This window comes from Micromys minutus (genome assembly GCF_963924665.1).
Source record: "Micromys minutus genome assembly, chromosome: 8".
NCBI classification, from domain to species: Eukaryota; Metazoa; Chordata; class Mammalia; order Rodentia; family Muridae; genus Micromys; species Micromys minutus.
This window is the reverse complement of record NC_137977.1, coordinates 44,341,521-44,364,995: the sequence shown is the minus strand read 5'-3', so window position 1 is coordinate 44,364,995 and position 23,475 is coordinate 44,341,521. Positions and strand designations below refer to the sequence as shown.

General features: G+C 39.7%; 1 protein-coding gene across 1 annotated transcript in view; it reads right to left on the bottom strand.

The window, feature by feature from the left end:
• The window catches only part of SLC27A6 (solute carrier family 27 member 6), a gene marked incomplete at its 5' end in the record, with an annotated part of 51,112 nt that extends 27,857 nt beyond the window's left edge, over nucleotides 1–23,255 (bottom strand). The window contains 3 exons of the mRNA XM_080920047.1: nucleotides 1,450–1,608; nucleotides 8,445–8,648; nucleotides 22,775–23,255. Coding sequence (XP_080776173.1) covers nucleotides 1,450–1,608; nucleotides 8,445–8,648; nucleotides 22,775–23,255 — 844 coding nt within the window. The remainder of the gene's footprint in view (nucleotides 1–1,449; nucleotides 1,609–8,444; nucleotides 8,649–22,774) is intronic.
• Nucleotides 23,256–23,475: the final 220 nt, after the last annotated feature.

Genomic DNA, 23,475 nt, shown 5'->3' with positions numbered 1-23,475 from the left:
TTCATGACTGGATACATCCATGGCTATGAGTATCTTCTTTGTTAACACATCAGTAGTGTGCCTTTGGGATGCTTCTTCTCTTGGCCATCACCAATAATAGGCACACCCACAGCCAAGTGTGACTTCATGTTTTCAGTTTTCTTGCACATGTATCCATGAGTAGAATCACTTGGTCTTATGACTACCCCATGTTTTACTGCTTCCAAGTTCTAAAATGGCTATCCACACTTGTTTTTATGCCCTGCTTCCCAGTGGATAAAGTCTGTCTCCCAGCTCTGTCCCTGATTGTTCAAAAAGGAATTCTAGGGGCAGTTAGTAAACCAGACAAAGGCATTTCAGAGCTCTTGTCCATAACAGGTATGGTGTGGCAGTGGGGTTCTTGGAACTGCAGTGGATTTCACCACACAGTTCTGGCACTAGGCTCCAATATCAGACCTAGATCAAATGCCTTTCTTTCATAATGGATATATCTCTTTCTCCCTCCCTCTTTTTCTCTCTGTCTTCCTCCCTCCTTCTTTCCCCCCTCTCTCTATCCCCTCCCCATCCATCTCTCCCTCTCTCCCTTCCTCCCTCCCTCTTTCTTTCTGTTATACTAAATTCAGATGCTCTGGTCTGTCATCCAGTTTCCTTAACTCTCACAAAGTGATTTATCTGTAAAGGAATGGATAATCATTTTGCTGTGTCTGTGGAGAAGTGACCATGGCCCTACACTTACTTGAACAACCCAATTTTGCCAGCAATGTATATCTCTATACATTCTTATATATACTTTGAACAATTGATACTTATTTTGTGTGAATGCCAATTACAATCTGATTTGTAATTTTAAGTCAGGCATACACTAGCAGTCATTAATGCTAGATCTATTATTTTGGAGCTAGCAAATGAAACATCATCTTGTGTGTCTGCAAATGGAATCTATTGAATCATAAACTTTATCACACGGCTTCTGGGACAGACTGGGGAGAAAAGAAACTCGATTTACAACTCATCTGTGTAATACAGCTTGTTTTTCTTGAAAAAGGTGGAGTCTATTTTCCCAATGTTCATATATAGACTCTTGTGTACACTTTGACTTGTTTTGCTCAGAAGAATGCTGTTAAGGTAATCTTTGTGGTTTCAGAGATTGCTCTAAGCTGTTGTGTAGCTGACACATGTACTCACTGTGACTGACTGTCTGGGAATCAAGGGACTAGTTCCCAAGGCAACCACAAGGAAAAAGAGTTTATACCACAAGGTCAAATGCCCAGGACATTTTTTTTTTTTTTTTTTTTTTTTTTTTTTGCAGTTTAAGAATATAGTACATTCTGAAAATGTGTTCTTTCCACAAATAGTACATTGTAATTGTGCAATATGTATACAGTCCCTTCAAATTTTATGAATACTTACAAGTTATAATGAACATAATCACTGATTAAACACTATGATGACTTATCAAAAAACACTTACCCAACTCAACACATCCACCAATTCCAAGGAGAGCCCCTGAGCTATGGTACAAAGGGAGGGTTATATAAATGATGTCATCTGCTGTGCAGCCAAATGCCCATAGCCCAACAGATCCCTTCAACACTTGCAACTGGCTAATCACAGCTGCTTTGGGTAGACCTGGGAAAGAAGGAAAAAAAGAGTCATTAGCCTATACATTCTCTGAGGGATTGTCATCCAGGTTAAAGATCACGCAAATTGACCTCAGCAAAGTAAATTATCATAATTATGGAACGATGGAAGGTAGGCATGGAAGAAAAAATTATCTTGGCTAGCTTATATGCTTTAGAAAATAGCTATTTGTGTTTTCCTTTGTATATGAGCTTATTTTCTCATGATCATTGGGTAAACCCTTTAGAAAACATTGTTAAGTTTAGCAGCCTTCTAGCCTCCCTCAAACTATAACTAAGAATGATTTAAAATAATATCTGAAGTATATTGAAAAAAAATTCCTTGGATCTGTTATGTAGGAAAGTGGTCTCTCTTATTGTGTTCAGAATAAACTATTTCTCATTCTTTTAAGTGGAGCTGTTATTTTATGTAAATAAATATGAAAGAAAGATTATATATAAATCTATGAAAGAAAGGTTATCCTGATACAAACTACACAAAAGATTGAGCTAAAAATACACCAAATTATTCTAGAATCTAGAATAGCACATTCTATAGAATATTTCAGAAATTTGTAGAATCTGCTAAAATAATGAAAGAAATAGGCTAACGTCTGAAAGCATGTGCCCTCAAATGAGAGGGGTCATGATAAGATCTGAATGTTATAAAGCAGAAGTTTTCCAGAGACCAATTTCTCCAAGTAGGACTCTCAGTATGGACCATTCATTTTGTCATGTTTGAACATGTATTGTCATATGATCCTTTAAAAATTCATGGTTCATGAAATATGTTAGAACCCTTCCATACATTTCATGAGCCAAATGGAGTTTTCTCCTCTCTCTAGCCTTCTTCCACATATAATGTTTCTCATGAAAATGTATAGTTTAACATAATATCCAAAATGTTTGCATTTTCATAGTGCTTTAAGTACTGGCATCTACAGAGTGGTATTTTCTTTATTGTGGTCTCAGAGATTGCTCTGAGACCAGAAAATTTTGAATTTGTTGTCACTGTGTTTGAATATGTGAGTGTGAGAAATTCATCCATCTAAAAATCTGAAAGGTTAACACATATGATACTGCAATGTGTTTGAACATTAGCACTTTTATGTGTTTCAAGCTGTATGTGCTATCATGACTCAGAACTTGTCTTTCTGTTGATAAATATCATCACTTTAAGTAATTCATTGGATTTGACTGTATCCTACTCTTCTTGGCATTTAAAGTGTTTTTGTTTCTCAAATGATTTCCTGCACAGGCTTCCATTTTGAATCTATCTAACTTCTACCACATTGTGGCTTGAAATGTGGCTCGAAATGTGGCTCAGTGGGAAAGCTCCCTTTGTTAGCATTCATGAACATGCTGCCCTGAATCCAATCTCCAGAGTCACAAAAACTAACAAGTTATATCATTAATAAACTCTTTGGCCTCATGTAATGTTAAGGGGACAAGGCCAGGGAGCGAGTATTTCTGGAGTCAGGCAGGGAAGCCAAGCCTAAGAAACCACAGAAAGCGTCAAAGGACAGTCTCAGTACATGGAGACCTCAAATGCCCTCCAGGAACTTTCAAGTCTGCCTTGTTCTGTACCAGCTCTGAAATTCCTGACAGACTTTATGCTCTCCTTCATTAATGGGATCATACTTGACCTTATTTATGAAGTTGAGATAATATTTGCCGCTATCTTAAAAGCATGTTCTTTTTCAAAAGATATCTTTGTATCTACTCCCATTAGCTTGGTCTTTTACATCCTATACTGAAAATGTCTCCAAATTTCCTCCTCAAAACTACATGTAAATAGACCAAGTGAGACTAGCTCTAGCAATGGTTGTAAAGAATAGGTTTTATTCCTCATCCAGGAGAGCAAATAGTCATGCGTTTTCTGTTTCAGAGAAGCTCTATGCCTTAGTAACCACATCTTCCACTCCATCCTGTGTCCTGAAACTCAAGGCAAACCAGAAATTAAATTAAATGAACTTCAGGTTGAAGCCAGTCCAAAAGTAGCAACACTACATCCAATGCTCCTGCCACCTTTCAAACCACTCTAGTGAATTTCTTGACCCGTCAATAGTTTAGTTATTTTTCCATGTGCATTACACTTATAAACTTACCCAAAACAACAGAAAGTACATGGTAAAATTTGTTTTATAAAAAAGGCAAGGGCTAGGAACTTCTTAGAAAATGGTCAAAAGTTGATGGGGTTTAGGTTTGAATGAAGAAGACGAGAAGAAGAATAAGCCAAATAGAGATTAGGGATCTTAGTAAAATGTTAACACACTGTGCTTGAGAACACATGCCCCACCCCATCCCCAGCACTCAAGACGCAGAGGCAGGAGAATCTCTGAGCTTGAGGCCAACCTGGTCTACATAGTGAGTTTTAGGACAGCCAGGGCTACACAGAGAAGCCCTGACTTGAAGGAAACAAAGAAATAAAGAAAGGAAGAAAGGAAGAAAGAAAGAAAAAAAGTGAGTGAGTGAGAGAGAGAGAGAAAGGGAGGGAGGGAAGAAGGGAGGGAGGGAAGAAAGGAAGGAAAACAAAAAGCCAAAGAGCTTAATATGTTAAGGAGAATAGGAACTTTAGAAAATACATCAGTGGTATTTTTAAAACCAATACAGTCCAAAAGCCCTTCTTTGCATCTTTCCTAGTGAACATTTTCTTGAGAAAGGTGACCTTATGTGGGCGTTCACATTCTTGACACTTGTAAACCTTTATAACACCTGACACCGGAGCTCCTTAAGTGTTGTTTGAGTTGAAAAGATCATTGGTCTGAGAAGAAAGTGGGAAATTAGGATAAGTGTAAAAAGGTGTAAAAGGGGAACTCTTTCTGTGGTGATGACAATTGGCTTCAGACACAGAAACCAAGCTAAGACTTGGTTTCTTCCCAAGAGTTACAGAAATATTTGAATATATAGTTGCCCTATTTATGCTGAGATGGCCTTTGTAGAGAATCCCGATCCAGCTTCTTCAAATGCAACTTGTAATGAAAGGATAAGTCTGAACACTTCTGGAGACCCAAAGCAGAAAGGAGACAGACAGAAGATAACAGCCCCAGAGTTCCAATAGAGAGATGAGACTGTGCTCAGACACAGGACCTACTCAACAAAGCCAAACATAAGGGGAGGCCAATAGAAATTTTGTCTCTGTAGAACCCCAGAAAGGATCATGAATTAGGAAGTTAGCCCCCTTAAAGAGTAGGCAATAGAGGAATAAGCATCCATAAGCTACTGTGTGGGAAGTTCTGTTTGTGAAACAATTCTAGTCATGGGCTGTCCCAACAACCCTGTAGAGAGCTAAGGCTTTCCCCCCTCCCCTGGAAATAAACAAACAAACAAAAAGTTCTGGAAATGTCAAGAAAAATAGAGGCTAAAACAGGGAGATAAGAGGAAGTGTTCAAACATTCCTAACTTCTCATTTCCCCTTTAACACTTGATATTCATTTTGGTTATTGTTGGAGATTATTTTTTGGATGGCTCACAAGTAAAAACAAGTAGCTAGGGGTACCCTCCTCAACACACACACACACACACACACACACACACACACACACACACACACACACACACCAAAGCCTAGGCAAGGATAACAATTAGTAAGTAAATCCTACTGGGGCATGCTGGGCTTCTACTCAAGACTTAGTTTTGGGCTTTATTACCTAAATTTTTAAGTATGAACTGGTATGAACTGGCAATAAAAAAAAACCTAATATTTAAGGAAATTCAATAGCATAAAACAATGCAATATAAACTAAAACATAAAGTCATGGGCAAACCAGGCAAGATAAAGACATTTGAAAGATATGGCATAATAAATTATCAAGAGTACAAGGAAGAGTAGGTTTCTCACAGAATATTCAAAAAACACAGAATGGGGAAATAAATCTCTCAAAAAACAAATAAAAAGAGAGAAGGAATATAGAAAAAAATAGGAAATTTATGACTTAGTCCAAGAGGCTCAATCTGTAGATATGGAAATGCTTCAAAGATGGAGGAATGAACAAAGCACCTGGAAGAATAGGAGAAGGAGAGGAGAGGAGGAACAGAAACAAAGAGGAGAAATGAATGTATTTTTAAATTAAAAAAATAGAGTTGAAAGACATTAATTTCTATAGTAAAAATAGTTATTAGCTTCTCAGAAAATGGCAATACAAAACCACTCCTGCATATTATCATCAGGATGCTATGAACTCTTGGAGATTCAAGGACACAGAACACAAAGATAAAAGACTTATCAACATGTACACAGTGTTAGCAATCAGGTGCCTCCAGGGACAACCAGAAAAGACTCTGGGACAATGTGAGAAATCAGGCATCTTCACAGCCAGCTCCCAGGGACCCAGAGAAAACAACACACATCATCACTAGCTGCCCAGAAATAACACACTGCTGCTCCTCTTGCATATTCTCTTATACATGTGCCATAAACTGATAAAAGGCCTAATTTCCCTCTCCCATCTTCCCTTTCTTCTCACCAGAAGCAGCCTCTGTACCTCTTCCTCTTAATAAACCTACCACGTGAGACCACGTGTATGATGTGATGCTGTTGAAACCTGCTGCCTAGTTCAATCATGCAAGAAATCCAAAATCAAAACCTTGAATACATATAAATTCCAACTTACAGTTATACAAACAGTCTTCCATCTGCAAGGATAGAATAAAAGATGTTTTGGGATATATAAGAATTTGTAAAAGTATTCCCTTCTATGTACTCCTGATCAGGATGTTTACAGCTATGTGTCCTTGTTGATGAAGAGGGGGTATCACAAATTAGTTCACTATAAATATTCTCTCAGAATTCATGTTGTTGGGAACCCAGATGTTCCTTTCAGCTTCGGAGAACTTTCTATCATTATGAGACAGTGTGCTATAGTAACCAACGTGTCCCTCATCTCACTGAGCCAAACCCTTGCAATCTGTAGGTATTGACCAGGAGAAACCTAACAATCAACACCAGAGACACATAAATTCCATTCTTTATGAGTATAATCTAGTTCATATTTGATCTTCATAATCTAAGGGATAGAGCCCCATTGCCCTAAGTGTCTCATATAACACTTGAGCTACGTTTTCTTGCTGCCCCTTGGCCTGTTGGCAGCCCTCACCTCTCTGAGACCCATGTGTAACTCATTCTTTTTCTTATCTCTTGCTTTCCTCCTTTGCTGTGCCTCATCTTCCACACACAAGCAAACCTCCCTCCAGTGGACAATCTCTTGTGGTTAACCACCTTGGCTTCCAGACAATGATAAGAGAGGGCCTTCAAGACTTAACTGGCAGAGTTCTGGGGCTGGGTCAAAGTTTTCAGAAATTTTAGTGTCCTTTGATTTTACACACTAAGGAAGTCTCAGATGAGATTAAGGCCAACAAGAATGGGGATTTGCCAAAATGGAAACAACTGGCCTTATAAAGTCAAAGCAATGAACTTCTCCATCTGCATTTGAAAGTGCCTGGACAAGAGAACTTCAGGCCTTCTTGCACACGTTTTGTCAGATGTTAATTTGTTATATATGGCTGAAAAATATGTTGTTATTGTGACAGCATTTCATTCTGTTTTCCTGTTTGGCCTAGAACTCTTGTGTAGACTAGGCTAGCCTTGAGATAACAGAGTGCAGCCTGCCTTCATCTCCCAAGTTTTAGCATCAAAGGCATACACTATATCATGAATAAAATCATAAAAAGAAAGATATGGTGCTTTTAGGTATGTAGGGGTTTATTGTACAAATCAGGGAAAGCATAACCAGAGGCATCTGGAATTGCCAGGACTAGATTGGGGTGGAGGCAAGATAGGATGAGATGAGAGAGAGAGGAGAAGCGGAAGACTAGAGAGTGGCATAGTCCAAGTGTTTGTGTTATACAGGGAAGAGAAGCTTGGGGGAGAGGCCTAACTCAGTTTCTTTGCTGGAGAGTTTAGGGTAAGGGGCAGGGTGTGCTGTTGAGGATTGAAAGAATCCAGCATAAGACTCCCAAGACCAAGTTCTCAGCACAAAGGGGATTTATTTGCCCCAGAGAATGAGAGGGCAGGAAATAAGAGAAAAAGAAAGGAGATTGAGGAGAAGGAGAAAGAAATAAAGGTGAGAAGTGAGAAGGAATATTTTCCCAGGGAGGGACAAAGGACTGCCTCAAGATAGGGAGGAGACAGGGGTGGTCCATAAGTGAATGGCAGTTTATAAAAACAAAAGGGGGAACCCTGAGTTAGAGTGAAGTGTTTAATTTAGATTGGACAGGTTAATAAGGTAGCCAAAAGGGACTTTTGATTGCTGGACTTCAATACTTTGATAGCCGACCTTGGTAGTCAGCCTCAGGAGGAGTGGCTAAATAATGGAATAGATCTTGGTAGCTAGCTTTAGGAATGTAATCTAGTAGTTTTCAGTGGGGGAGGGAAGATAGAGAAAGGGCAAGGTCTACCGAAGTTATGTTTGTCACATTCAGTTCTGCCAGAGTCACTTCACAGATGACTCTGTAGTAGGTACTCAGAGATGTTGGGAGAACCTGGCAGGCATGTCTATTTTGGTGCATTCAATAGGCTCCTCAGTTAGTCATCTCTCCTGAGCTTGAGATCGAACACATTAGATCTAAGATTTTATTGCTTTTAATTATTTGTATGTGCATCCTGTCCAGGGAGTGCCTGTAACATGAACATTGGACACACACAGATGTACACACCTACCAGGTGGACCCAAAAGCTAGCTAGCCAGTAAATCTAGCCAGAATGGTCTAATGATAGACCTACTTAAAGGCAACAGGGCAGAGAACAATGGAGGTCACATAACATCCTATTCTGGCCTCTACATGTATGCACTAGCACAAACATCCATACATGCAACACAACACAAAAACGAGATGGGGGGAGCATACCTGTTGTTCCAGAGGTGAAAATGTAGAGGCAAGTTGACTGGAGGTTTGAGGTGACATGATGGCTTGGTGGTAATGGCTCATCAGAGGCAAGACTCAGCTTTTCTTCCAGTGAAACTATACCTTCTGGAACAGAATCCTTCATCCCCCAAACCCTGACATGTTTTGGAAGGCTGGGAAGGATTTCTTCCATGCTTCCAATCAAATCTGAGAAGCAAAAGATTAGAAATAGGTCAACAAACTAGAATCTCAAATGTTTCATGTTGGGTTCCCTTCCTGTGTTTAGGACAGAATAAAGTAGAAGCAAAGTATCTCCTCTGTATGACTGAGTGACATCAAGGCTATTTTGTTTTATATTTGGTTTGAGAAATTTTGTCTTGGTTTGTGACATGTCCCCTGTCTAGTCTGTCCTTGATTTTTGCAATCTCCTATCCCAGTTTGCAAAACCCAGTGATTATAAGAATGAGCCACTACCTCAGGCCTAGTGGCTCTATCCCAATAGGAGTAACCACAAAAAAAATTTGGTCACTATCTGATTGAACTACACAAAGAAAATTCACATAAATATTGGCCATTTTGATAGGTTTTTCTGCTAAAAGATTATACTTCCCAGGTTCCTTTGGCCAGGCCAATCGGATTTGCAAGAGAGGGACTATGGTGTGGTAGTAGTTTCTGTCCTCACAAGGAGCCAGATTCTATCTTCTGTAGATATTTTGACTATCTGCACAAGTGCCTTTTATCATGAGAAAACATTGCCTCCCTCAAGTCAGAACAAGCCTTGCTTTCTTCCTTCCTACTGTATTTTACAGCTGCCTTAAACAGTCTAAGAGACTTATTACTAAAATTATAAATTTTCCAGTTTTAAAATAAAACTACTGTAAGGGTCAGAGTTAACCTGTAAGCTAAGCTCCACTTGCCCAAAGACAGTTACTTCCTGAAATACTGGAGACTACTGTTTGAGGGAGATAACAAGCCCATGCTCTTGTTCCCTAAACTAGTCTGACCCAAGCAAGCCAGATATACTTCACTACGTGTAGGTGCGGGGTAAGAGGGTAGAAAACACATCTGGGTACGTGCTTAGTCTTGATTGGATGTAAGCAGGAAGAAATAGGTCAGGATACATGGTTGCCCCTGGTACAATCAGATGAGAAATACAGTGGCCCTACGGTTTTGCTTTTTAAGTCTAAATAAAACATTACTCTTTGCCATTTTCTGGAAACCCAGAAATTGATCTGTCCAGAGTCCAACATTCTGGCTAGTATTTAATTAAACTTGCTTCAAATTTGTCTCCAAATTGTGGTAGTGGTCTAACTCTCACCCAGTTCGATGAATCCTACATTCCAGAATCTCCTCAAATCTAAATTTAGGATACTGCCCTAGACATTTCCTTTTAAATACAACTTGGTAGTTAATTGTTCAGGGAGTACATCTGGGTGCTTAATTGCTCAACTTAATAAAAACCCATTTGGGTAAATCCCTTGGCTTCTCTGGAAGTCATAAGATCATTGTGGTTTTAAGGCCAGTTTCAAGCCAAAGGTTAAGTGAATTTAGAAAGAGGCTGCTTCTGGGCACCACTGATAAGTAAAGTTGCAAATCCCTAAAGCAGGGGGTTGGGTGGGGGGGGGGAGGTGGAGTGAGAAAGGCTAGCTTCCAAAAAAGGAGCAAGGTCCTCCATGCAGGAAACAATGTGATAGCTGGGAGTGTAGTGATGACCGGAAACTCCAGCGGCAGCCTAAGGTTTAAAGCCAAAGACAGAACCAGAGTCAAAGGGACAGAAGAACAAATGACCCTGAGAGCTCACGTCTCCACATCTGGAAAGCTTTGAAGAGCAGTGAGTCCAAGGGTCTGAGTGTTAGGGGACTGGAAAGGAACCAGTATACTGTTTTTAAGAAACTCTTTTCTTATAACTTTTTTTTTTCTACAAAAAGCAATGGCTGGAGTGAGAAGGAACTAAGTTCTTTAAGTCTTTCATTTAGCTGTTAAAGATGAAGAGTCATCCTCTAGAGAGGAAAGATGAGGTGGCAGAGAGCACCTCATGAGGAACCATTTCATTCGATATTAAGGTAGCCAGGACCCAACGGTACACAAAAGAAACAAAATTTTTCATTCCTAAAAACCATTTTTTTCCAGAGAAAAAAGAGAGAACTATTTTTTAATATTTTTGTTGTATTTCTATCATAGTTTAACATGGATCTCTAAGAGTAGACGTTTTACATTTTTAATTGTTTTTTTCAATATTTCTATGATATGGTATTCTTTTCTGAGGTGTAGGAGGCTCCTTATTGCTGTATTTATTTTAATTTAATGTCTACCACAATGTCTTTGGTGGTGCTATGTGGTGATACCTATGGCCTTTTGCAGTGGATGCAACCAGAGCTAGATGAGGTGAGGAAATATTCTTTCTTTATTTTTTTTGTGAATATGACCCTGAAAACTCCTTTGCTTTGGACTGTTAGCCTCTAAATTTGGGCTGAATACATTTTTCTTATTTTAAACTCCCAGTTAAGGATACTGTATCACAGTATCTTTGATTCCCAGGGCAACAGGTAATTAAACTGCAATTGAATGCTTTTAAGATTATACATGCATCATAAATAAACCAATGACTTGGGCTATAGAGACTGGGCTCAGAGGGGAAGTGTATGTACTGTTCCTGCATTCAGTTTCTAGCACCCACATCAGGAGGTTCCCAATGCCCTGTGATCTAGCTCCTAATTAGATATACCATAGACCCTGGTCAGATGCTCTAGAATATATGACTTTTTTGGTCTGTAAATAAAAAAACAACTATGTTATTTGATTCTTAAAATTAAACTTGAAACATATCACAGACTACATCTTGTTTGGAATCTGAATCCATAGTTCTATGTGACCCATTTTCATGAATGAGAATGTAGAGCACGGATAATTATCTGGTGACAGCTGCCAGTCTCTGGTCAGTTTTATCACACGGTAACCTGTCTGGAAATACTACTGGTTAGATTTCTATAATTTATTTTAATCATAAAGAAGCTAGAGCAAAAATGAGTAAAATTCCACTTCTGATTCTCCATATTTTCTCTTAGTCTTATTGTAACCTGCCCAGAGGAGTCTTTTCTCCTGCCTCCCTCCACTTTCTGGAGACCTTGCCCATCAGTGCTGACCCAGGACCTCCTTAGTTCTTTCCAACAAACCTTCTTATTCCAACAAACTTCATCCTTCTCTCCTAGCCCATTTCCATTTTTTATGCCACTCACCAACCAACAAATTTATTCTTGACCAGGGACCCCTCACTTACCACACATGCCTAGGATCCAGAATGGGGAACAGCAACCAAAGAGTGGATCACCCACCCAATAAATACTAGAACAGTTATCTATACCGAGAAACCCCTCAAACAACTGATAAACAATTTTATAAAAATAACCAGGACACAAAATTAATGCTTCAAAACCAGTAGACTTTCTATTACAAATAACAGAGTGAGAAAGAAATCATAGAAACAGTAATTTTCACAATAGCCTCAATAAAAATAAAAAAGTACTAGCCTGCAATAAATCAAGTGATTAAAAAACTTGCATAAGAAAAACATAATTGCAACATACTTCTTCATGGATATTGAGAAAACAATCTTCAACATCATGTGGAAACACAAAAGACCCAGAAGAGCTAAAACAATGCTGAATAATATAGGAAGGCCTGGAGAAATCACCAGCCTAGATTTCAAGCTGTACTACAGAGCTGTAGTAACAAAACCAGAATGACACTGGCATAGAAACAGACACATTGATCAACTAAATAGAACTGAAGACCCAGGCATAAGTCCAAATCTATGGGCTTCCGATTTTTTTTCAAAGAAGATGAAAATACAGTGGGGGAAAGACAGAATCTTCCACAAATGATTCTGTTCAGACTGAAGGACTGCATGTAGAAATTCTAAAACCGACTCATGTCTATCACTCTAATGATGTCTATCACTCTAATCAACTCTAAATGAATCAAGACTTCCCACATAGACCCAGATACCCTGAACCTGATAAAAGAGAAAGTGAAAAATAGGGTTGAACTCGCTGGTACAAGAAGAAATTTTGTAATCAGGATACTGACAGTGCAGAACACCAGCACCACAACCTCATCCAGCTCAGGCAAAGAACAGTATCATTCCATCAAAGTAGCAGACTTCAGAAAGGGAAAAGTTTTTTTTTTTTTTTTTTTTTTTTTTTTTTTTTTTTTTTTTTTTTTTTTTTTTATCGATTATACATACAATAAGGTTAGTATTTAGAATATATAAAGAACTTTAAGCAAATCATCTTGAACATCACAAAAATAGATAAGACAATTTTAAAATGTAGTGTAGATCTGAGATGAGAGTTCTGAAAACACGAAACATGAATGGCTGAGAAACCCTTTGGGAAACAGTCAACATCCTCAGCCATCAGGAAAATGCAGATTAAAACTCTTATCCTAGTCAGAATGGCCAAGATCAAGAAAACAAGCGGCAGCTCATACGGGTGAAAATGCTGGAAACAGTCACTGCTAGTGGTAGTGACAACTTGTGTAACCACTGTGGAAATTCATGTCACAGTTTCTTAAGGAGCTGGGGATAGACTTACCTCAAGACCCAGCTATACCGCCCTTGAGCATATACCCAAAGAACTCTATATCCTTACTACAGAGACACTTGCTCAACCATGTTCATTACTGGCCTACTGCTAACAGCCCAAACTTGGAAAGGGCCTAGATGTCCATCAGCTGATGAATAGTTAATAAGAATGTGGTGTATTTACACAGTAAAAAATTATTCACAAAAAATAAAATTATAAAATTCATCTTTAAATGGATGAAACTAGGGGGAAAATTATCCTGAATGAGGTAACCCAGAGCCCAAATAACAAATATTCTATCTTTTCTCTTTTATGTGTATATTTTTTAAGTTTTATGTATAGTTTTTAAGCTTTCAAAATGTGTGATTTTAAACCAAATAATCACAGAGGTTAGGTAGCTAGTCAGGAACCAGAGGAGAGGAGAGAATCTCCCATGGAAGGAAAAATAAAATTAGTGTTATGAAGAGACAAGAAGAAATTAGAATAGGAAAACTAAAAAAGAATATGGGAGTGAAGGGTAAATGAATATGGGGAGGAGCAAATAAAACTAAAATCCCTTTGAAAATCTACTGCTGTAGAAGCTTCCATATGTATAGGTACATATGAATGTGAAATCTATATAACATATATATTCATATATATAGTATGAAATCTATATAGATAGAAATATATGAATCACACACACACACACACACACACACACACACACACACACACACACACAGAGAGAGAGAGAGAGAGAGAGAGAGAGAGAGAGAAGTGTTGCCAAAGCCCCATCTAATAGCTTATGCACAAGATGAAACCTCTAGTGGCAGGAATTGTTAAGCCCATTTGAGTCATTGTACATAGGAGCAAATCCCCAAATATCACAGGCTATTGATACGTTGTTGTTTGACATCCACAATTGGATGGTCAAACCTTATTGATACTTATGTCAAAAACACACAAACATCAAGCTACTGCCTAATTAGAAGCTGCACCCCTAGTAACCAGCATTTGTGGTACTGGAAGATACTCTGAATACCACTAAAAGAGAAAGGTACACCAGTAACATCCAGCTATAAAACTTATGACCTACAACAGTGACTGGGCTACAAGATATACTGGTGCATTTCTGGTACAACTGTTATTGGAATAACAACCACTTTTAAATTGAATTTAAGGCCTTCTCCATAAGATAGAACCTGTCATTGCTAAAGTAGCCAGAAATCTGAAGCTAGATAGGTCTTGGACATAGGGGAAAACCTAATACTATTATTCTGCTAAAAGAATGAAATGACTCTTTTAACAACATTCTTCTGTGCTTCTAGATGAGTGTCTTGCTCAGCCCACATTAGAGAAGCATCTTACAGTAGGTGGGAGTTAACTCAGAGACCCACAACAGCACAAAGTTCAGAGTGAAACACCTTGGAGCCCTCAATCCTAACTGAAATGTCTTCCTCACAACCTTCCCCTCAACTCCCAGGGATCTATATGGAGGAGGAGGTAGAAGGATTATAAAAGCCAGAGGTGATGGGTGACTCCAGGCAAAATGTGTCTTCCAGGCACAACAGGACTGACGCACATATGAACGTACAGATAGAGTGACAGCATTCTCATGACCTAGTACAGGTTCGGCTAAGAAGGGGTTCTAGAACTGAGGCAAGGAAGTAGCTGCAGGGTCTTAGGTCTAACTAGCAAGCTACCTCCAGTTGATGTTTGCAGGCAAAGAGAAGACCTTTTTTTCCCAATGAAGTCTCATGTTGTGTGACAACCACACTTCATGGTGAGCCTCACAACCAGGCGTGATTGGCCATCAGAAAATACCTCAATAGTATTTTGTGGATATTTAAATTTTTCCTTTTGCCTTTTCTCTCTCCTTCCCTCTTTTGTCTTTTGCTTGTTTGTTTTGATTTTCGTTTTTGTGTTTGGCAACCGCTCGTGTGTGTGTGTGTGTGTGTGTGTGTGTGTGTGTGTGTGTGTGTGTGTGTGTGTTGTGGTTTTCTTTGTTGTTGTTCTCTGAGAAAGAGAAAATGAGGAACATAAAGTTAGGGAGATCAGGAGAATCCAAGGTAGGGAGAAAAACATGAACAAAATATATTCTATAAAAATTTTTTTCAATGAAATTAATTAATAAAACTTAATGAGTCAAATGGCACTAAATAACTCATAAATTGAATCTGTAAGAAACTCAAAACAAATAGATAAATTACAGGGCGTCATGTCACCAGGGAGCTGGGGGTTAGGTCTTAAAGTGTCTTGTTAATCTTTATTTCTATCATGAATTCTAATAAAGCAAGAGATAAGAATCCAAGGAGAATTCTCAGTCCTGGTTAGTGCACACAGTTATGCCGTACGCTGCTGTGTGCAGACTGCTTTTGACAAGGAGAGAAAACTCACAAGGATGGATGGAAGGAGAGACAAGACAGAAACAGAAAGACTGCACAAAGCAACTAGCTTATTAAGACAATCGTTCTAGATTTTGTTTAAATTATATTTTTCTGGCATTTTGAACTTATTGACTCTTTCAGCTACTTATTGTAGTCATCATAATTCCAAATCAGACCATCTGGAATTAGAAGCCAACAACAAAACATTTGTGACTTCTTAATGAGCTAGGATGTAAGTACGGAGTTTCAGTATGGTTGGGAACTAAATCTTGGTTGAGACTAGAGTCTAGGGAATAGTGAGGGTTTACAAAGAGTAGTCATGTTTTCAAGAATAAAGGAAGTGAGCAAAATTCAGAGGCAACATGATTTCACATCCTTAAAAACTCAGCTGACTCAGCTGAGGCAGAATTCTCAAGTACAATTCTTTCAATGGTGGTTAAAATGATAATAGGCATTGTAATGAAAGTTTGAAGCATCCTCCTGTGAAGAGAAAGAGGGACTGGAGGGTGGATCTGTGTTAACAGATTTCCTATGGGTATGGTCAAGAGGACCAGAATTCAGAACTCAGTACCCATTTGGCATCTGCAGCTCCAAGATGTCTGAAACCCTCTTTCTGGCCTCTGAGGGCAACCACATACACTTGGGGTTTACCAACCCCCACCTTTAAGTAAAAAGTTAGTTATTAATCCCTATCAACTTTAACATGAAAGAAGCTTTCTTGACTTTGAAAGGAAGTTGAGAACACTGATATGACTTAAAATAATGCTGTTTAATTACGTTTATTTCATGGCTGCTTTTCCTGCATGTATGCCTTTGCACTATGTACACCTTTGGTGACTGCGGAGGCCAAAAGAGTATCTTCTTTTCAGATCCACTGGAGCTGGGGTTACAGACAAGGCTGAGTGCCAAGTCCATACATGTGCTGGAAATCAAACTTGAGTCCTCTGGAAGAGCAGCCCTACCCGTTCAAGCAGCCTCTAGAATAACCTTGTTTAAATATATTGTACAAGCCACTGATGCCTGATGTACTGAAGATGCCTTAACAAAGTGATCAATGCCTATGCCTGCTGCTCACTGCATCTGCCAGACACACCATATGCTCTGCATAGATTTCTAGTTAAAGGAGCTGGGATCTGTTAAAGAAGCTTAGGAAACTACACTGGATGCAGAACTCGATAGTGAAGTATATGAGAACATCCTTTAGCTAGGTCTCCTGTGATTTTAATAATGTCCAGTGCAGAAGGGTCAATGCATTTGGTTTGTTTGGCTAGTTGGTTTTGTTTGTTTGTTCGATTGTTTTTGCAGCAGGTTCTTTCAAGAAGCATGCACAATTGTCTCCCACGTTCAAGGCACAGCATCAGGGAGAACCCCAAGTGAAAGCATGAGTAAGTGACACACCTGGTTGTGAGCCTTCAGGACCCTGAACACAAAGGGATTTCTTCTTCTTACGTCATTATTACACCTCTTAGTCACATTTCTGAGCCTGTAACGTCAATAACAAAAATCCCACATGTCCCTCCAACTTGCCATGAGAACTGTGCTTTGAATGTTGTGAAACCTTTTGATGTTCTCCTGTTCTACCTTTAACAGATATATACAGTCAGATGTGAGAAAAGGGTGTCAATTGATTATGTATACATATATAAAATTAATACAAACAATTATTGTATTGGTATTTTATATAAATAAAATCTTTTAGAAAATAAAAATGCAAAGGTAAAATACACACACACACACACACACACACACACACACACACACACACACATATATGGTAAGGTCCATGGTTTGATTTCCAGCACCAAAAACATTACATCAATAAACCCAACATGAAAATCAACTCTAAACAGGTGATGTGCTCTCTTTAGAGGGCAAAACAATGTTCATAAAGAAGTCAGCGTGAAACTATAGACCTTTTCACTGTCCTGTATAGAGCAGCCCAAGAGCCTTGTTATAGAGGTGTGGTTAGGCTCTGGTTTTTAAGAAAATAATTCTGAAGTAAGCCATGTCCTAAAGTTCTATGCAGATATTCTGATAACAGTGTTTTATGTGAGGCCCAGAAACTGACCCTGGCATAAATAGTGGCCGACTCCTTTTATAAACACTGTTTATTATAAATCACAGAACTCTTAGGAAGTGTGTGCTTTTCATGCATATATATGCTGCTTATGTATAATCTATTAGCTATTTATGCATACTTTCACGAATAGTTTATTATAAATCATAGAACACTCCAGCGGTGAGTGCTGTTTTCTTTCTTAGAAATGGAAGGAATCTGAGGGCAACTGAAAGTCTAGAAGGAGATAGGCTGCCCCAGCTAGTGCGCTTGCTTTAATCCAGGAGTACTGAACTTCAATAGTTATCCCACTCCCCACCCCCGTCTAACCCCCACTCTCCCCACCCCCACTCCAACTCCCCCAGTCACCCCCACCTGCCATGCCCACCTCACCCCCCATTCTCCTCACTCCCACCCCCACCTCATCCCCCCACCCACCTTCCTATTCATTATAATGATTTTTGGTTTAGTAGTCTCCACATGATGTGTTAAGTCACTTCCCCCAACCCCTGCCCCTGAAAAGGGATGGGACTGAGTCATCCTGTTTCATTCAGTTCTCTGTCTAGGTTTTTCTCTTTTTAAAATTACACTATACACTTAAATTAATAAAATTAATTTCTTTTGTAGGAAGGTAACTTTCTTGACCCTGCTAAATCCAAGATGAGAAAAAAAAAATGTGGTAACAGACATTCTAATAAATGCAAGAAAATTTAGCAACGTCCTGAAAAAAAAAAGTACAGGTATCCTGTGAGAGGTTATTATGAAACACAAGGTAGGTAATACAGAATAAAGGATTCCCTAGTTTTTGTTCCTCTATACAAACCATTTTCTACAAAAGTTAAAGGAACTTTTCCCCTCTCCTCCTGTTGTTCTTTAAGAATTGCCTTTATGGCCAAAGGGTAATTGCAGGTTAGCAACAGCTCAGTTGCTAACCTGAGCATTTCCTCCATACAGCCCAGGGATAATTACTCATAAAAACAGGGCAGGGAAGTAACCTTTAGCTCCTCTACTGTGAATGAAGGAAGTAGTTACTTCCTATGAAGAGAAATCTCAAGCCTTTTAAAAATAAACTCACACACTAAGTACTCTTATCTTTGAAGTAGAGGAGACCCGGGTAACATGAGAATTTTTGAAGTTACCTGTTTGTAGTGATTTACAGGGCAGTGTACTGAGAAAGCAAACACACACACACACACACACACATACACACACATTTCAGTAACAAGGACACTGTGGACTCCTGGCAGATGCTGAGCCTTCCTTAATGTAAGAGTAGTGTTTCCTCTTCCGGAATGAACCCTTTTTAACAGCAGCTTCTGTTGGCTGTCACCTGTCCTGCCTGAGATGTTTCCTTTCTTCTCATTCATTGGCTAGCAGAGAACACAAACCTGATCCAGACCCTAGACTGTAACATAGAGACACCTTTCCAAGTACATGTGAGTCTTCAGGCTCTGTTGGAATAATATCCTACACATTTTTCTAATTACCATATATTAAAAGCCTGGTATCTTGATGTTGCCATTCTGTAATGTTTTCACAGAGCCTGGCCATACATATATTTTATAACTGTATGCGATGTAACTGGCAGTCCACACACAGCTGGATTATGACTAAATCAAAACCCCACACCAGAAGCTGGGATTTGAATCCTGGTTCTGCAACCTACTAAAGTGAGTTTCTCAACTGAATTACTTCATTTCTGTGCCTAACATCAAAGGAGGCTCTCAGGGTCACTGGGAATACCTTACAGGAACCAGCCTTCAGAAATGGTGCCATAGTTACTGAATAAAGTTTGATGATGTTTATTTGATACCTTTCCTTTGGCTTCCCCCTGAAGATGGTCAGAAAGCTAAGCCAAGTAGAATTTATATCTACCACCAAGGACATTATCTGACCCAACCCATGAAAATTGTCTATAGTTGTATATAACTTCGGGAGCTACAGACATCTCATTTGGTAAAGTAAGCACATAGCCTGAGTTTGGTACCTAGTATCCTAACTTACAAGTTCGGTGTCTTAGTTCACGTATCTAGTCTTAGCCCTGGGAAGACAGAGACACAGGCAGAACCCTGGTGTTTCCTGGCTGGCTAGGTTAGTCTATTTGATGAGGTCCAGCCAGTGAGAGACACTCAAAAGGAACATGAATGGCAACTGAAGATAAGCCCTACAAGTTGTCTTATGGTCTCCACAGGCACATACATGCATACATTCACACACATGCACACTTGAGAGTGCACTCTTACACAATACAAACACACACACACACCTTAAAATCTGTACATAACTTAGAAGTGTAATTCTTCTAAAATACCATTTCAAATAAACTGCACTTTTGGGTGTAGGATGTTTGATGAGCACAGCATAAATTAGTTTCAATCACTAAGCATCTAGCTACTACCTATGAGGCACGTGCCTACGTCATAAAAGCCAGCAATATAATCCTCAGAACTGAGTGGTGAAATCATTGGCATCATCACCATCTTATAGCTTAGTAAAGTGACATTCAGGACAGATTTCATCAGCTACTAAGCAGTTAACTATATCTGAACTTCAGGTCTGCCTGGCTCCTCTATCTAGACCACTCATCTCTCCACGTCGGTACACTTGCTCTAGGATTATATGAATCTCCACTAGGAACAGCTGGTCAGAATTTTCAGATTCTGAAATTTAAAAATCCAACTGATGTGAGTATGTTGTTCACTAGTGCAGTTGAAAATGCTGCTTAAAATACAGTATTTCATGGTAAAAATTTTAAGTGCACACTATTCACTGAGACCTAGGCTGTTCTTGCAACTAATAAAACAGAAGTATAAAGTCTTTAAAATTCACGTCATTTGTGTTTTGAGATATGTTAAGATGAATGGTTAATGTGACCTAAGCTTAATTCCTCTAGTTAACTATTTTGCTGAAAAAAATCTACTGCATAGCATTGACTTAAAATCCCAGCAGCCCAAAGTTGTATTCTGTTGTGTGCATGTTTGTGTGTGTGTGTGTGTGTGTGTGCATGCTTGTGTGCATGTGTGCATGTATTATTTGTGTATGAGTGTGTGTGAATATGTGAATACATATTCGTGTTCATGTGTATGTGTACATTTTTGCATATGACTGTGTATGAGTGTGTGTGTGTGTGTGTATGTGAAAGTACATGTGTATGAGCTTGTGTGGAGGTTAGAAGTCAGTCTTGAATGTTCTTCCATGAGTTCTGCCTTCCCAATTTTTGAGATAGTCTCTCATTGGCTTGGAGCTCAACACATAGGCTATGTAAATGGCCAGTTGAATACTAGAGAGCCACCTACCTCTGTCCCAAAGCTCTGAGGTTACCACCCACAGCTTTACATACATACTTACTTGTTTATTTTTAAATTTAGGTTCTGGAGCTCAACCTTAGATCTTTGTGTTTGGGTGGTACTTTGTTGGACTTAGCTACGTCTCCAGTCTCCACAGCTTATATGAACTAAAAAGCAAGGGAGGATGCTGAGATGTATTAATTACTGGAGAACTGAGTAAAAGCTAGAACACATGAACTACACCATTAACTGAACATTAAACAACACCTCATGCTACAGCCAGGTCTGTGTGCCAACCTGAGAGGTGATCTGTCCCGTATCCCTTAGGAGAACTCCTTAACGTTTCTCTCTAGAGGAACTTCTTACATTCACTTCAGTATCTTGGCCACAAAGATCTTCTCACACTGTAACCCTTCTTTGCTCTTCTGAAGGAGGTAACATTTTCTAACATGAGTTGGAGTTTGCAGTTGCTACATGATATGTAGTGATGTAAGCTATGAATAAAATGTCAGAGTATGTCCACAGACAATAAATATGGCTTATTTTTCTGCTGCATTCATAGCTGTTGTAATTGGTAAATACTGTTTGTCCACACTGTCAAAATTCTGCATGTTTATAGATTCTACTCCTTAACCATAGGTCCCTAAAACCTCAGTGCATGAACAAAGTGAAATGGGACACAGAACTGAAGGAATCACCAGACAGCACACAAGGGACACTTTGGCTTTTCTATTCCTATGGCCCTAAACTAGCTGAAACCCAAGCTTGACATGTTCAACTCACACTGGGGAAAGAAGAATTCATCTGAAAGAAAACGAATGGGGGGGGGGTAGATTATGTTCCATACTTTTATGGGATTCTGAAATCTTATATAAAGAATTGGTATGTATCAATTAATCTAAAACACTGAAGTATTTTTACCAAGCTCCTTACCAGGGACAGCCTCATGACTTTTAAGTTCCATACTTCTTGTATGTCAACCCACTTCATCAATGACTAAAAATGTAGACCTTTCCAGTTTGCTTTTCTCACATATCCACACATGGCTTTGGACACCTAAAGATTGGTTTTCAACTCCTATGTCTCTGTGTCCTGCCAGCCTATCTCATGGTTTAATCATGTCAGAAAATATTTATTGTCAAGCATGGGGGGGAGTAAAACAAGGGAAAGAACTATTGTCTGCAAACAGCCTGCCCCTGACTGACAGGGACAGCCCAGCCTTGCTCTGTCAAATCCTAGCCTGCAGAGTATAAAGTTTAAGTGCAGGGATGGATATAAGACAACCCCCACCCAGAGCTCCCAGAGACTAAACCACCAAACGAAAGTACACATGGAGCAACCCAGCGCTCCAGCTGCACATGTAGCAGAGGATGGCATTGTCTGGCGTCAATAGGAGAAGAAGCCCTTGGTCCTGTGAAGGCTCAGTTCCCCAGTGTGCAGGAATGCCATGGCTGTGAGTTGGGAATGGGTGGGTGGGAGGGAAAGCATCCTCATAGAAGCAGGCAGAGGCGGGGAGCCGGGAAGGGGATAACATTTGAAATGTAAATATATAAAATATCCAAGAAAAAAAAAAAAAAAAAAAAAAGAATGTGTGACTCTCACGTTTAAATGTTCTGTCATCCAAAAGCACTCATTTTCCATAAAGCTACTCTGGGGTAAGGGCCACTTAAAAAATCGATAGCTTTTTTGTTCATGAGACATTTTGTCATGGCTGATAAAATAATGGACTCAACTGTATCTCTCTTGAATTCTTGCAGGGAGTGAAGGTACCAGTTGCCCCTTCCCCCAAATGGCATATATATATATATATTCTTTGGTTGTATTGCTATTTATTTGCTCATGTACAGCAAAGTGATTTGAGAAGGTGTGGGAGAAGCTAAGCCACTGGCTATGGGGATGGAACTATTATTGCATACGCATAACTTACACACCTTATCACCCACCTCAAAGTATTAGACAGGAAGTACGGTTAGAAAGAGGAAGGCAGGAAGATAGGTTGGTTCGCTTTGTGCATAGCAGATCACAGCGCATACTCTACCTCCGCCCACCACCACGGCAGCGGGTTCACAGGTGCGGATGCAGTGTAGGAGGGAATCCAAGCGAAGGTTGGAGTTGAGGAAGGCCACCACGCAGCCCAGCTTAGCCAGGCCAAACCACACATGAACGAAGTCCGGCTCGTTGCTCATCAACAAAGCCACAACGTCCCCCCTTTTCAGCGAGGAGTGGCTCAGGAAGGCATGGGCTACTCTGTTGCTCCTCTTGTCCACGTCCTCATAGGTATAGACGTCCCCCTCATAGATGATGAAGGCTTTCTGCGGTTGCCTCCTGGCGTGCCTCAGGAACTTATCCAGCACGGTGACCAGCTCCCCCCTCAGTCTGAACATCTTCATCTGAATTCCATAGCGCGCCACCTTCAGCAAGAACCACAAATCATCCCAGAAGTACGGGAAGAGAAGTTTCTGCACGAAGTGCAGGGAGAGCAGACCAGCCCCAAATCCTGTGAGCCACGACAGAAGCATGGGCGCCCAGAACTCCAGCTGACCCGATGGGTCCGACCAGTGTCTCTTATCCTTCCCAAGAGCTTCGCCTCTTTTGCCCTGGAGACTCCCGTCCTGGAAACTCAGGGGCTGGCACCTGCAGTTCTGGCTCGGGATTCCTTTGTGTATCCCGTGAAAAGAAATCAGATTTTTCACCCCGAAAGTTACAGAATGCTGCTGCTAAGGCCAGGGGTGAGGCAGC